This window comes from Camelina sativa, chromosome 4 (assembly GCF_000633955.1).
Source record: "Camelina sativa cultivar DH55 chromosome 4, Cs, whole genome shotgun sequence".
Classification (NCBI taxonomy): domain Eukaryota; kingdom Viridiplantae; phylum Streptophyta; class Magnoliopsida; order Brassicales; family Brassicaceae; genus Camelina; species Camelina sativa.
Genome location: NC_025688.1, coordinates 25461472 through 25475257, shown reverse-complemented (window position 1 = coordinate 25475257; position 13786 = coordinate 25461472). Strand labels below are relative to the sequence as shown.

General features: G+C 34.4%; 4 protein-coding genes, 1 long non-coding RNA gene and 1 pseudogene across 9 annotated transcripts in view; 3 read left to right on the top strand and 3 right to left on the bottom strand.

Annotated features, from left to right (window-relative positions):
• On the bottom strand, positions 1902-4106 carry LOC109132554 (annotated as a pseudogene).
• On the bottom strand, positions 4601-6787 carry LOC104782411. 3 transcript variants are annotated; one of them, XR_767007.2, is made up of 7 exons: positions 6198-6787; positions 5884-5976; positions 5504-5587; positions 5290-5411; positions 5115-5189; positions 4954-5027; positions 4601-4829 (listed from the first exon to the last, which is right to left on the bottom strand). It is a non-coding gene; the product is annotated as an uncharacterized LOC104782411 (long non-coding RNA). The 3 variants fall into 3 exon arrangements; XR_767006.2 differs by having other exon boundaries at positions 4601-4844; positions 5504-5565; XR_767005.2 differs by having other exon boundaries at positions 5504-5565.
• On the top strand, positions 8332-10623 carry LOC104782409 (cationic amino acid transporter 2, vacuolar-like). 3 transcript variants are annotated; one of them, XM_010507332.2, is made up of 5 exons: positions 8332-8618; positions 9700-9756; positions 9858-10016; positions 10109-10364; positions 10451-10623. In XM_010507332.2, exons 2-5 carry the CDS (start codon positions 9715-9717, stop codon positions 10519-10521), a joined length of 528 nt encoding a protein of 175 aa, XP_010505634.1. In that variant the 5' UTR covers positions 8332-8618; positions 9700-9714; the 3' UTR covers positions 10522-10623. The 3 variants fall into 3 exon arrangements, with proteins under 3 accessions (XP_010505634.1, XP_010505637.1, XP_010505633.1); XM_010507335.2 differs by having other exon boundaries at positions 8333-8618; positions 10112-10364; XM_010507331.2 differs by lacking the exon at positions 8332-8618 and adding an exon at positions 8941-9503.
• LOC109125091 (RING finger protein 11-like) lies at positions 8943-9455 on the top strand. Its single transcript, XM_019244234.1, has one exon. It carries the CDS (start codon positions 8943-8945, stop codon positions 9453-9455), a length of 513 nt encoding a protein of 170 aa, XP_019099779.1.
• On the top strand, positions 11352-12538 carry LOC104792778 (CASP-like protein 4D2). The gene is made up of 3 exons (XM_010507329.2): positions 11352-11746; positions 11969-12095; positions 12183-12538. Exons 1-3 carry the CDS (start codon positions 11568-11570, stop codon positions 12402-12404), a joined length of 528 nt encoding a protein of 175 aa, XP_010505631.1. The 5' UTR covers positions 11352-11567; the 3' UTR covers positions 12405-12538.
• LOC104782407 overlaps positions 13411-13786 on the bottom strand; it is a 16810-nt gene continuing 16434 nt past the window's right edge. Inside the window, exon 2 of the mRNA XM_010507328.2 lies at positions 13411-13705. Coding sequence (XP_010505630.1) covers positions 13628-13705 — 78 coding nt within the window. The 3' untranslated portion in view covers positions 13411-13627. The remainder of the gene's footprint in view (positions 13706-13786) is intronic.

Below are 13786 nucleotides of genomic sequence, written 5' to 3'. Positions count from 1 at the left end.
AGTTTTGGATCAGTAGCTTCTGAATGTCAAAACGACACGATGTTACGTTCTATAAATTCCGAACAGCGTGTTGTTTTTCTGAAAAAACCTTCTCGTTTGGCAGTTTTCAGTTATAAAACATATATTTTGTTATTTTTGTTAAAAAGTTAAAAAAATATATATATTTTTTTTTTCACATTCACTGATAAAATGAAAAATAAATATCATATTTCCGGGCATACGGGAAAATAATTTGTCAATATGAATCGAATTTATTTTTTAGTGATATAATAGTTTAGCATTATAGCCAAAAACAGAAAGCATCCAGAGCTCAAAGCTTGCATTATCCACAATTTTTGTTTCAATTTGCCTCATATCACAAACAATTAAGGCTATTATAATGAGACTGAAATTACCCTGGCACCCAATTGTGTTTGGTCCACTGTTTGCGTACAGCAATAGAATGAGAGCCCTAATATTAGCAACCAAAGTCGTGAGTAATACATAAAATTCAATCCTACATAACGAAAATCTCGAGGTGAACTGATTCAATAAATTGACACACATCCACTACCATCATTCTGCAGAGTTTTTAACATATGTATTAGGTATCAAGCAAGGAGAGATACAGAAACGAACCAAGAGCACAAACTCGAGAGATAAAAGACAGTGCCAGCTAAGCAATAAAGTTGTGATTCTAAGAGAGAAGTTGAGCGCGTGATACTCACTCGCGGCGATTTTTCTTTCCTAAAGACTTCTCTCTTCTGATCACAACCACTTGCACCGACGGCGGGTCCTCTATCAATTCTGGTGATGATGAGGACCATACGGCTCATGGCGTTTCATCCGCGACTCCGCATCTTCTCGGTGACACCATGGAACAAGATCAAGGGGGCAGTGGAAGAGAGAAGCATCTGCGAGATTTCAGTGGTAAGAGATCTATCGGCGGAATAGCGACGCAGAGTGGGAGAAGGAGATTCACGGCAAGGAATGGGTGAGAAAGACAGTTAGATCTGGGATCGGAGATTCTGGAGGTTTCGCCGGATCGGTCTCGATAGGGGAGGTAGACTCCGATCCGGTGAGGCTAAGCCACCGTCGAAGGTCTCTTTATCTACTCCCTATTGTCTTTCTCCCTCACGACTGAGCAAGAACTCTCCTCGACGACGACGAGCTCGATTCTCTTCCTCCTCCTCAACGCGGCTCTACGGTGGCGGGATGGAAATGGATCTTGGATCACCATCTCCGTTCGGCTAACGTCGTCCAGGCTTACCGGAGGTCCTGATCCGGTAAGCATCCGCAGCTCTGTTGGACGGCGGCTACAGCGTGTTCTACGTTTGTAGATTAGGGTTTTCAGCATTCGGTTTGGTTTGATTTGTAAATCCAGTCGGTTTTGTATTTCATTGGTTTAGTTCGGTTTGATGTAACGGTCGGGCCCTTAGGGGATTTTGTATGGGCTTATATCCAGAAATAGCCCATTGGACATATATTTTTAATAAAATACCCTTTAAAAAAAAATAGACAGTGCCAGCTGAGAATCATCATAAGTAATCAAAGAAGTGAGGAATTATAAGAAACAAAGGGTACATTGATGACCCTGTGAAACTGACATTCTAAGTAACTGGAGAGGCTTTCCATAATTCATGAATCGTCATCATATACGACAATATCCACATGATCCTCCAAATGAGATCGGCTCTCATACTCTATTCGTTTTGCTTTAACACTACTTACTTAGTTTTTTTTTCCACTCTCGTCTAAAACACCTAAATTCTGCATAACTTTTTATCCTCCAACCTTAAATTTTGTTTCAAAAAAAAAAAAAATACTTTTTCTGCACAATAATATGGATATAGATATAGTCAACTTTATTTCTCTTGAAAATTGATATAGTTTTGGTCGATACTCGATACATAATTCATTAATCATAAACCACAATTTCCACCTGGTCCTCCAAGGGTGAAGGCTACTCTAGTTTGCTTGCGATATCCCCAATACTTTATTTTAAAACACTGATAAGAATCTACGTATGGTCTTGTTTCCTTATCTCCGAGATCAATGCTTTGGTAGTTCAAATTCTAAACCTTAATAAACGAAAAATGTGAACTCTTCTGAAAGTCGTTACTTGGAAAATGACCATTTCCCATTGGAGGACTAATTCCATCAGAAGATGTAAACGTATTTCCTCCAAAACGTATCAAAGAAGCTCCATTGTTTAAATGTGTAAATAACTCTTTCGGCCAGTATCCAATTAATTGATCAAATATTTTTAGTTCCCAATTTCCGCTGAAGCCATCCTATTAGATATTAAAACATAAAAACAAACTATTAAACAAAATCTCTGAAATTTATAAATAAATATATTTATATATAATATATATATATATGTATATGTGATTTAAATAAGAAACATAAAAATAAATTATATAAAAAAATTTAAGAAATTTTAAAAAGGATGTATTCGAGTATTTTGAAGCATAAAATCCACAAACATTTGAGATTATATGTTATAATCATAATAATAAAAAAAATTCCAACATTATATTCTTGTCAAAAATTGATTTATATTATACATATAGTGGATAAATTTACCTAAAAAATTTGCGGTTGAACAATAACACTTGTTTTACCACCATAAATAGAGGTCTTATTGAACGTTATTCCAATCCAAGGTTCTTGAGCAACAATAACAAAGCCAGGACATTTTGTATTATAGCATCCAGTTTTTCTATAGCCATCTGCCTAATATATTGAAATGTAAAATAGAGGTAATTAACAATTATGTAAGAAAAAGGGTAAAATCAAACCATTGGTCTGACTTTATATATTATTTTTATAATCATAAAATATTTTATTTCTTTGCAATGTATAAAGAAACATTGTTAACAAAATAATTTAATTTACTTACGGTCCAATATATTGTAAACCGCGTTAAACTATCACCATATAATCTTGGATGCACCTGTACAAAATTTGAAATTCATGAATAATATTTGTTGAAGAAAAATGTATTTAAACTCTGGTTCTCCAATATCTCATTAGATCATTAGATTACAATAAGTGAGTTATTTTCTTGTATTTGTGGACAATTATTCCACATCTAAAGGGATATTTACTTAATATATGCTCATAAATATAACTAAAATAGTAATATATACTTTTATTACATAAATCTATATTTTAAGTTTTAGTTCCTAGTGTAAAATCACATGAATTTGTATGAAGTACATATTTTTTGTTTTATACGTTTAACAAAAACTTACCGCCCAACCAACTTGTATGCTATTGAGTTGATTGCGAGGTCCATTCTCTAACCAAATTTGACTTTTACTGTACTGGTTATTTTGTACAGTTAAACTATGAACACTTATTCTAGCTTCGGCTCCTCGATAGATGGTCCCATCCAAAACAGTCTCAAGTGTTGCAAACTGTATAAACAATAGAAGTTGCTGCTTTTAATAACTTTTGCATGTATTATAATCACAACACTAGAAAGAAGGGAAAAATGTGATTGCCTATAATCAAATTTTGTGCTATAAATAAGATAAATTGATGAGAATATTTCAATAAAGCCATGATAAGAGAAGAAGATTTACATGTTGGCCAGGATACTCGACCGAGTCGAGATGAACACTCTCAGTTCCATTTGTTTGCCTTAAAATTGGTACCATTCCTTTTGGACAACTTTGATAATTTATTTTATATTTATCTTTGCTTTTATGGCTTTCATTTGAAATGAATTTTTTCTACTATAACATAACAAAAGAATAACAAGATTAAGAAGCAAAATGTTGTTAATAAGAAAAGAAAAAAATTCATATATTTATAAATGATTAACTAAAACATTATTTGCCACATTTCGTATATGATTGAAAAAGTTTAACAATCAAACCTGAATATTATGGTGTTTCAACATTGGATGTTGGAAAGCCGGTTGTTTGTATATATCCACACAATCAAAATCCTGAAAAAATCGATTAAATTTTTTTTATATAAACTAAAAAATGACAAATATAAAGAATAAACAAATAAAAGTAGAAGTTGTCGAATCTCACGTTCATTATTCCGTCGACTCCTAAAACTAAAAGCATATAAGAAGAAAGAACGAGCACCACTAGATGTAAACCCATTTTGAAGTTTTACTTGTATTTCACAATTCACATGGCTAATTTATCGTTATATATATATACTAATTTGAGTCAACGACTAATATTCATATCACTTGACCTGTTAGTCTTAGTCAAATCTCTTGACCTCGTATTAACTTTTATTTTGTTATCAAAGATAACATTTATGTGAGTGAAAGACCAATAAATTACCTATTAGGTAACCTACCAAAACTTCACAAAAATAAAACGGTTGTTACAGTAATTTGAGTCAACGACTAATTAATATTGCTTTTCGTACTAGTTTACCTATTTCTATAAACCTACCAAAAGTGTGAAAAACGAAAATCTAGTTTGTTAAACTAAAAATGTTAAGGTCTAATACTCTTTCAAAATAAAGTGAAATTTTTTTATTTTTTTTTAAACGAAATACAGGTTTTGAACTGTTTACTTTACGGACGACACTGAGTACAGAGCAGACTTTGAACTGTTATAAGTACCATTTTACGCAGAACAAAAGAATATTGGTTTTTTTTACTTTTAAGTTTTTCCTATTGTATGAAGAAGAGACTGTTGAGTTTGAATAAGAAAATGTGGGGTATTGTTGGAAAAAACCAAATACATAAAATATACATGGACGAAAACATAAATATAATTAAACTCTTCGCTGAGAATGTATCATTTAGGTCAAAAGATGTTCTTCAATTTCCGTTTCTTCCTGATTCATCCCCAATGTTCTGCAAAAACCTGCAAACACAATATCTGTTGGATGTAATAGTGTCAAAGGTTTTCAAGGACTATAAAAACTGAATGCTTCTGAGATGGATACACATCCAACATATGAACACATCCAACAGATGAATACACATACCAGCTCGAAGTTTAATCCTGATTACTCCCTGTGTATTTGAGCATCTTTTTCATATTCTTCGTCTTCTATGTTACCTAATAAAATGTGAATTAGCAAAACCTCTTGGCTTAATAAGTCTCAGATAAACAAGTCACTAAATTAGATAAATAAGTCTTACTTACCTTCATATTCAGCAAAACCGCTTAACCAAAGTACAGAGTAAAGCTTGAACATTCTTTGGTGATCATGTGTTGTAGCTGCAAGAATCACACATATACAACAAACACACAAAGAAAAACAATTAAATGAAACATTTCTCTTACAACATACAGACTAACAAAGTGCAGAGATTATTACCATCTCCAAATTATCCTCATCAAAACCAGATAAAGTCTTTCCAATGGTGGAAATAGATTGCTGGTACGGGTTTGGAGTTGTTCCAATGCAATGCAAGCTTTGCCTGTTGAATGATCTAGCTCCTGAATTCAAAATCAAACACACCAAAACATTACTTAGAACCTTCAATTGCTTAAACATACATCATGAAAAGAAAAAGAAAAAAGAATCTTACTTTTCACACCTGAGCATTGAGTAATGCTAATGCTAGTGTGTATTGAGACTCTTAAGTCCATTCTGCAAAAACCACATATCCAATCTTACACAGCAGCTTTGATCAGTCATTGAACAAAGGCAAAAAGCAAGTCAAAGCTTTGTGTTATTGATGCACAGAAACATTTCCTCAGCTTATACGAAATTTCAAACAGTGATGATCCAAAGACCATCGAGATCTCGCATCTTTGGATCGCTAACGCATGTTTTACAAAACACATTGCAACTTGTGATACCTAAGAAATCTTAGAAACAGACTAACAAAGATCTGCTAATGTAAAGTCAGATAAAATGAGACAAACACACAATAAAACCAAAACCAGAAACACAACAATTACAAACCTGATGAACTCTTGGCAATAATCTGAGGTGACACAGTTGATCTGGGAAGCAAGATAGAAGGAGAAACACCTGTAGAGGTTCTGGTAACAAAACCTGCAAACCACATTAAAAAATAAATTAGCGTGTGCTCAAATACTGAGAAACAAAGCAACAAAGACGTAAACACAACAAACGAAATTAGCGTGTGCTCAAATACATTCTCTAGTACACTATCTAAGTCGATATAAACACAGCTCTGGATCAACACACTCATATAGCTATCTAGTCCAAAACTCCAAATTAAAAAGCTAATTTTGGCTACACGTTGGGCTCACCTTAGCTGCCGTAGCTTCTTCTTTTGTGCTTGGACGCTGAATCAAATCAAGCAACGCAACAAAGGGTAGAGACACACACACGAAACAACCTGAAATTTGCAAACACACAAACGAAACACACACATGCCTCCCACGAAACCAAATGAATCATAAACACAGAACAAGACCTCTGAAAGAGAAACAAAAGGCTAGTGAGACCATCGCCATCATCATCATCACATTCACCATCATCATCGTCATCTTCGCCATTGTCGAGATTCAAGTTCTTAAGAGACGCAGAGGAGAAGCTTTACAAGAAGAAAGTGATGGAGATTGCAGAAACCGAGTGAATTCAATGGCTAAAACTGGTAAAAAAAAACACAGTTCAAGAATCGGAATCAAGAAGATGAGGAGGTTTTGGAGAGGAAAGCCAAATAGAATTAAACCGGCTTTTTGGCCTGATTTAATCATCAACATTTGTTTTTGGTCTGAATGTTTTTGGCTTGTCATTGGATTAAACCGGTTGTAAAAAATTTCGATGGGATAGAGAGAATTTGTTTTAGCCAAATTTGTGTATTTTTCAGTCAAATCATGCGAATAAAAAGATTGGCTTTGGATTCTATTTTCTTTTATAGCATAGTTTAACTACTGTTGTGGTTGACATTTAAAGATGCATGAACGAGCTTTTAATATTTAAAATCTCCTTTATCACTTTTAAAAAGAGATTAGTTCTCTGAACGAGCTTTTAATATTTGTATCGAATATGGAGTCAGAAAGGTAAACATAACACGTGAAGAGAAAAGAGTTAAAAGAGATTAAATATACTAATCTAGTTTGATTTATTCGAGATCATCATATATGCTTCGAGTCTTAAAAATATTACACTGGACCCGTTTAGGTCCGAGCGGGCTTAATGACCATCTTAACATCACTAGACCCGAGATACCGAGACGGAGCCTTCCTAGTTTTTTTTTAGACTTTAGATCTGCAAATTTCGTTGTAACGTCGTCGTTTGAAGTATTGGGCTTATAATGGGCCGGTTGAGACTAGTTTGATTTTTTTTTAATTGGTTTAAGAGAAAAATAAAAGAAAAACCATTTCTAATTGTAAAAATAATACATTTTGAACTGAGTTGGTGTGTTGATGTGATATCCAATAAAGATGAAGCTAATATAGTAATACCTACACTTACAGGAAAATTAAAGGGATCAGCAGCATCAATCTTTCACAAATAACCTAGAGAGCAGTTAATGTGACATCAACACACACAAGGTGCATTAGGTGTGAAATTCAAGTTTGTGTGTAACAAGTTTATGAAACTCCCTAAAAAGATACATTTAACAGCTCAGATGGTTAAAGCGTGTGTTCCTTAACCTCATGGTCACATGTTCGATTCTTCCTTCCGCTGATTTGAATTTAAATTTTTATAAGAGATCTATTTGACCTTATTGGGCTTCTAACAAGGCCCGAAAATAATACCAATTAAACCCAAATATAAAAAATTAACTGTATATTCGGTTTAGTGGATAACCGATCGGATTTCGGTTCGGATCGGTTTAAAACTGAAATCCGATTCACAATCAATACAGAAACCGATCGGTTTAACATGTAATCTGAAACCGATCCAAACCGGTTAATTCAGATCGATTTGTTCGGTTTCAGATTATATGCTCAGGACTGGGTGACACTAAACAATGTCCGGTTGACAAAACGACACGGTGTATAGATCGAAATCGGGAAACAACATACTTTAAATTTATATACACACTTAGCAGGCAAATTATGAATTTTGTTAAAAAAAAAAAAAAATCTTTTTGTAAACTACGAACCTATCTACAAATAATATCGGTTAGGCTTTAATCTAGTTGAAGTAATTGAAATTGCACTGAGAAGAACTTGTTGTTTAATTTTCACCATTTTGTTCATTAAATAAAAAAATCTCGTCTTAGACGCAATTAACCACATTGATGAAGATAAGACAACATTATTGATCTACCAAAATTGTCGATAGTCATCAGTGGCGTTGCGGAACGAACCATCGGAGGAAACTCACTCAAATGTCAAATCAATTGGGAGGTTCGGTTCTGTGGTGGTTGGGGGTAAAAGAGTCATTAGACTCTTTTCTTCTTCTTTTTTTGGCTGTTTGTAGTTATTATTACCTACAGACAGGTCTTCTTAGGGGTTTTTTTGGTTGCGTTCGAGACCGAGACATTTTTACTGGTTTTGTTAGATATGAGATCCGAAACCACCAGATCTGATGTTGCGTATCGGGATGCTGGGGACTCCATGGTCGAAACCAGTTTATTACTATTGATGGAGGAAGATGTTCGATTACGATCTGAAATCGAAGAATCGAAACAATGGAGAAGAGGAAGTTGACGAGGCCTTCTCAAAGTTTCTCAAAATACCACCGGTCCTACTGCAAATTAGCACGCTAGAGAGGTAAGTGACGACAAAACCTCTAGCTATTACCTTAACTAGAAGTTCTTCCTCTATTGGAATGCTTTTTAGTTTTTGCTCAATCTTCTTCTTCAACTTCGAAGTCTTCGTGTTGCTTTCTTGCTTTCTTGCTTAAGTTTTGATTTTTTTTTTTTGCTCAATCTTCTTCATCATCTTCAACTTCGAAGTTTGCTCAATCTTCTTCATCAACTTCAACTTCGAAGTCTTCGTGTTGCTTTCCTGCTTTCTTGCTCAAAAAATTTGATTTTTTTTTTGCTCAATCTTCTTCATCAACTTCAACTCATCCTCAATCCTCATTTCAACACCATGACCCACGGGGTAGACGTATCTTACGAGGCCGTTGAAGACTTTTCGTCTTGCTTTCTTGCGATCGGTGTTTTTTCCGTTCTCTTCTTCTGTGTCTTTCTTGCGATCGTCAGAAGACTGTCTCCCGATGAAGATGATATTGAAGCTGGTCCTTCTGCTTCGTTTGCTTCTGAAGACGAAGACGAGTTTGCTGCTTCTGAAGACGACCGAGACAGAGACAGAGGAGAAGAAGAAGAAGAAGAAGAAGAAGAAGACAAAGACGACAATGCTTCTACGGAGGCTCTCTACGGATCTTCACGGGAGCATTCTGAAGACGAACTCGAAGTTCTTGAACTCCCACTTCCTCTTGTCCCAATACTTCCCCAAGACTTCCCATTCCCATACAATAGGGAATGTGGGATTTGTTTTGGGGAATTCGTCCCCGAAGATCCTCTAGCCAACATCCCTTGCCAGCATGCGTTTCACCTGGCGTGTCTGAGCGATTTGGTTAGATGTCCCTTGTGTAGACGCTGATTCTAGACAAACCCCTCAAGGCCTCAACGATACTTAATTATAATCAATGTATTGATCTCGTTTTTTCGCCTAGAAGTCCTAATATTATTGTAAAAACCAAACTGATGCTAATTGATAAATTACAAGTGTGGCTAATTTGTCTAAAGCTTGATACTTTTGATCAGGATTTATGTTAAAGTTGAGATTTTTGGTTCCTATTAGACGATTCTGAGATTGGGATTGATCAAGATTCTGTTTTGTCTAGGGTCAAAATGCTGTCATGGCTCTATGCTCAGGTTTAATGGGTGCCCTTCTCCCTCAGGTAATGTTTCTCTACACACGTATCAACAGTCAATGTTAGACATACACACGACAGTCATTGGTGTGTGCTTGTTACGTAAAATGACTATCTTCATTTTCCAGCCACGAATTCTGATGGCAATGGCTAGGGATGGCCTGCTACCTTGTATTTTTTCACACGTTAATAGACGCACACAGGTTCCGGTTAAAGCAACCGTGGCAACTGGGTTGTGTGCTGCAACCTTATCGTTCTTTAGGGATGTGTCGCAGCTTGCAGGGATGGTAAGACAGTTTGTTATTCTTTCTAATACCTGGTTTACGGGACGTTTTTGCCATATGCCATGTTATTAAGTATTTGAGGGCTTCTGATAAAGCAGGTGAGTGTTGGGACACTTCTGGCATTTACAATGGTGGCGGTATCAGTGTTGATACTCAGATATGTTCCTCCAGATGAGCTACCTATTCCGTCATCTCTTCAAGAGAGGATTGATTCTGTTTCCTTCTTACGTGGTGAAAAGAAGTCATCCGGTCATGCAGGCACTTCCAATAGCAGCCAACAACCTCTAATTGTCAAAAGTGATGCGTCGGTCGATTTCCCGGTTATCAAGAATCAAGAAGTTCTAGGGTGTTGTAAGTTACATCAAGAAGCTCAGCTATTTTTTATGGAGAACATACATATTTTAGCACAAACGTCACATTAGTCAATGATTTTGCAGGGGTCAGCGAAGAAAACAGAAGGATGGCCGCTGGATGGAGCATTTTTCGACGTGATTTTTTTGTTTATTGATTGATTGGTATTGTCTTTGGTTTTTTTACATATACTTTAAACGATGTCTTCTTCTACATTGACAACTAGTATCATCTTTAATATTCATCTTATATTATCCCATTTTTAAATAGGTGTTTTTAGTTTTCGATATATTTTGAAAAGCTACTTGTTTCACCGAAGATAATAATCCGTTATCCTTAGATGTTATAACTGTGTCATCCTCCTCACTATCCAATAGCGTCACCATTGAATCTCAGGGAAACTCTTTGATATCTTAGGAGCTGTGTCAGCTGTGACTCAACGTTTCAGTCTTCGTTGACCAAACCTTCCGTGTGCAATTCTCAATGAAATCATTGAGAAATTGTATAACTCCACTCCAAACTCTTTAAAACCAACAATGTAAACTAAATGTGAACGTTGATCGCTAAATTGGACGCCGTGTTATAGGAAGCCCTTCGTCCCGTAGTCAAACTCTTTATTATTATTTTTCCTAAATAAATATTGCAGATAGAAAAATGATAAAACGGCTCGATTTTCGCCGCTAGAGATGTCCATGAATCAATTAACAGCCTAGCAGTAAGCAGTTACACCAAATAATTATATATGAGCTCGTACCTTATCATTCCAGGCTATATATATCCTCACAAGCTTCTTACCTAAGAGTCTTTACATTAATTTCAACTTAATTAGTTTAAGGTCGGATGATGTTTTCTCTGACGTCAAGGTTGGTATGTTTTTAAAGTTTGAGACATAAAAAATATTCTAGGAAAAAATATATTAATCACATTTCGATCTATATGGTAAGCTTAGACGTGGTGAACCAGTTTCAGCACGACTTGAACAAAAAACTTTGGTATATTTTGTTTGTTTGACATTTACCGTCATTACTTGGTCCCATGCCATAGAGCAAAAGTCAACTCTTATCTCTCTAGCAAGTTTTAGTTATAAAATTAATTGGAAATATTCCATGTATATTGTTTTTGAACATCTCAGGCTTTTATCTTCATCTTACTCTTTGAAACCCAATTTCAAGAAGATCATTAAATAACGTACTTATCAGTTCTATGGCACCCCCACCTCCGTCGCCACCACCTGTTTCGTTGAAGGTATTATTCCTTCTTCTTAGGGTTTTAACAGGGGTTTTCCTTGTTATAGCGCTCATCATCCTCAGCACCAACAGTGTCACCATTGTATCTCAAGGAAGCGCATTTAAATTTCATTTCAAAGATGTTTATGCCTATAGGTAACTCTAACGAAGCTCTTCATTTTGATTTGTTCATCGGTTGGGGAAAGCATATGCCATATATAATCTTAAGTAATTTGTTTTGGTTTTTTGATATATTAAAGCAAGTTGCTTTGCCTCTTGTATGAGTTTATTCTTAAACTAGGAATATATATGTTTAACATTTGGACATTTTTTGGTTATTAAAACCGAAGCGTGTATTAATTCTTTCACTTCTTGAAGATACATGCTTTCAGCTGCCGCCATCGGACTAGTTTACGCTGTCGTACAACTGTTCTTCACAATCTCCCTATTTGCCACCGGAATCAAAGACCCTTTTAATTATCAACTCGATTTTTACGGTGACAAGGTATTTTATTAATTAATGACCATTTGATTATTGTATTACTAGAATGTGTTTTTTTTTTTAATTTATGATAATTTAAAATGTTGACAGGTTATATCGTATCTACTGGCGACGGGTTCAGCAGCTGGATTTGGAGTGAGCAAAGATTTGAAAGACACATTTCTAGCATTGGTCGCATTGGATTCGACTGATCCTGTGGACACGTTCTTTAGCAGAGGCTACGCATCGGCCAGTCTTCTTCTCTTTGCTTTCATTTGCCTCGCTGTTTTATCTGTTTTCTCATCCCTCGCCGTTGGCAAACAAATTTCTTAATTTTATTCTTATCACTCTAGAACTAGTAATGATTTTTTGATTTTCAATATTAACTATTTGATCAGGTATAGCTTTGTCGCCGTGATATGTGTTGGTGTAATTTTATGTATACAAATTGAATTATTGTTTGTGCATGTTACGAACTAGATGAATATGTTGATATAAGAAAAATATAGTTGACTACTGTAGATTTTATACATTTTCAAAATTACTGTAAGGTGTGCTCACCATCATCTGGAACTTTGAAAAGTCATAATTTGGAGCTAACTTTTTAATGAGAGAAACTAGATTTGGACCCGTACTACAATACTGGTTGAAATACATTTTTTTTTTTTAAATATTATATATATAATTGTTTATAATATTATTTAGATGCAACTCATGCAAACAATTTTTATAGTAAATATCATTCATGTAATGTAAATCTATTATGTAAGTCTTATATTTAACCCGTGTTAGAGTATATAAAATTATTAATCCGTGCTAGAGTGTGTCCAGCAGCTTCTATGTTAGAGTATATAAAAATTTAACCTGTGCTAGAGTATGTAAGTCTTAAAATTATAATAGAAATAAAAAAAAATTCAATTCGTGCTCTAGTACGGTCATAATTTTTATTGAACATTATAGTTTATCAATAAAATATGTAGAAAATAAATTTGTAATATTGTGTTTAAAGATCTTTGGAAACAATTTGATATATGACTAAAATCTTCCGAAAATACAGTTTGGAATATCCACGATTTTATTTGTTACTATTAATATATCAATTATCAATTTGGAATATTCTTAATTATGGTTGCACCTAATATTTAGGTGTAACCAATTAATATATGAATTAATATATAATCTATCTATAACCTGTAACTATTTATTAAAATAGAAAATAGTACTTCCGTTTTATTATTAAAAAGGAGATTATTCTTAATATATATATATATATATATATATATCTTAATTTGGTTTTAAAATTGTGTAAGTTTGACCGTAAGTATACAAGGTGTTCAAAAAGCTCACAAATAACAGAGACTGCAATTGGCAACTTCTTACTGTTCAAAAGTCTATAAAATTCAGAGATATGAATGTTTTCAACCCATTTGACACAGTAGTCAGATCAGGAATCCTAATACAAGCTTTTATCCTCTTATGTATTTAAGATTATAATCCTCAATACACAAAAACACAAGAAGTTGTTTCAGAGACATCAACTCCTGTTATGTATCATATTACTTGTGGTCGTCTTCATCAATTGTTCCAAACTTCTGCTTAAAGGAATCTTGCCTCTGCAGCCACATCATGTGACCCTGCCACCGGATTAATTTCAGATATAAAGTTGCAAAAATCAAATATTTATAAACCCTATTGAATCAATCCCAAAAAAAAAA

What these genes read in the sequence shown, in the direction of transcription:
- LOC104792778 (XM_010507329.2), top strand. Translation starts at nt 11,568, where the DNA reads ATGGCACCCCCACCTCCGTCGCCACCACCTGTTTCGTTGAAGGTATTA. An exon ending in AAAGATGTTTATGCCTATAG is followed by an intron (nt 11,747 to 11,968) that starts GTAACTCTAACG and finishes CACTTCTTGAAG; the next exon opens with ATACATGCTTTCAGCTGCCG. An exon ending in TCGATTTTTACGGTGACAAG is followed by an intron (nt 12,096 to 12,182) that starts GTATTTTATTAA and finishes AAATGTTGACAG; the next exon opens with GTTATATCGTATCTACTGGC.
- LOC109125091 (XM_019244234.1), top strand. Translation starts at nt 8,943, where the DNA reads ATGACCCACGGGGTAGACGTATCTTACGAGGCCGTTGAAGACTTTTCG.
- LOC104782409 (XM_010507332.2), top strand. Translation starts at nt 9,715, where the DNA reads ATGGCTCTATGCTCAGGTTTAATGGGTGCCCTTCTCCCTCAG. An exon ending in TGGGTGCCCTTCTCCCTCAG is followed by an intron (nt 9,757 to 9,857) that starts GTAATGTTTCTC and finishes TTCATTTTCCAG; the next exon opens with CCACGAATTCTGATGGCAAT. An exon ending in TCAAGAAGTTCTAGGGTGTT is followed by an intron (nt 10,365 to 10,450) that starts GTAAGTTACATC and finishes ATGATTTTGCAG; the next exon opens with GGGTCAGCGAAGAAAACAGA.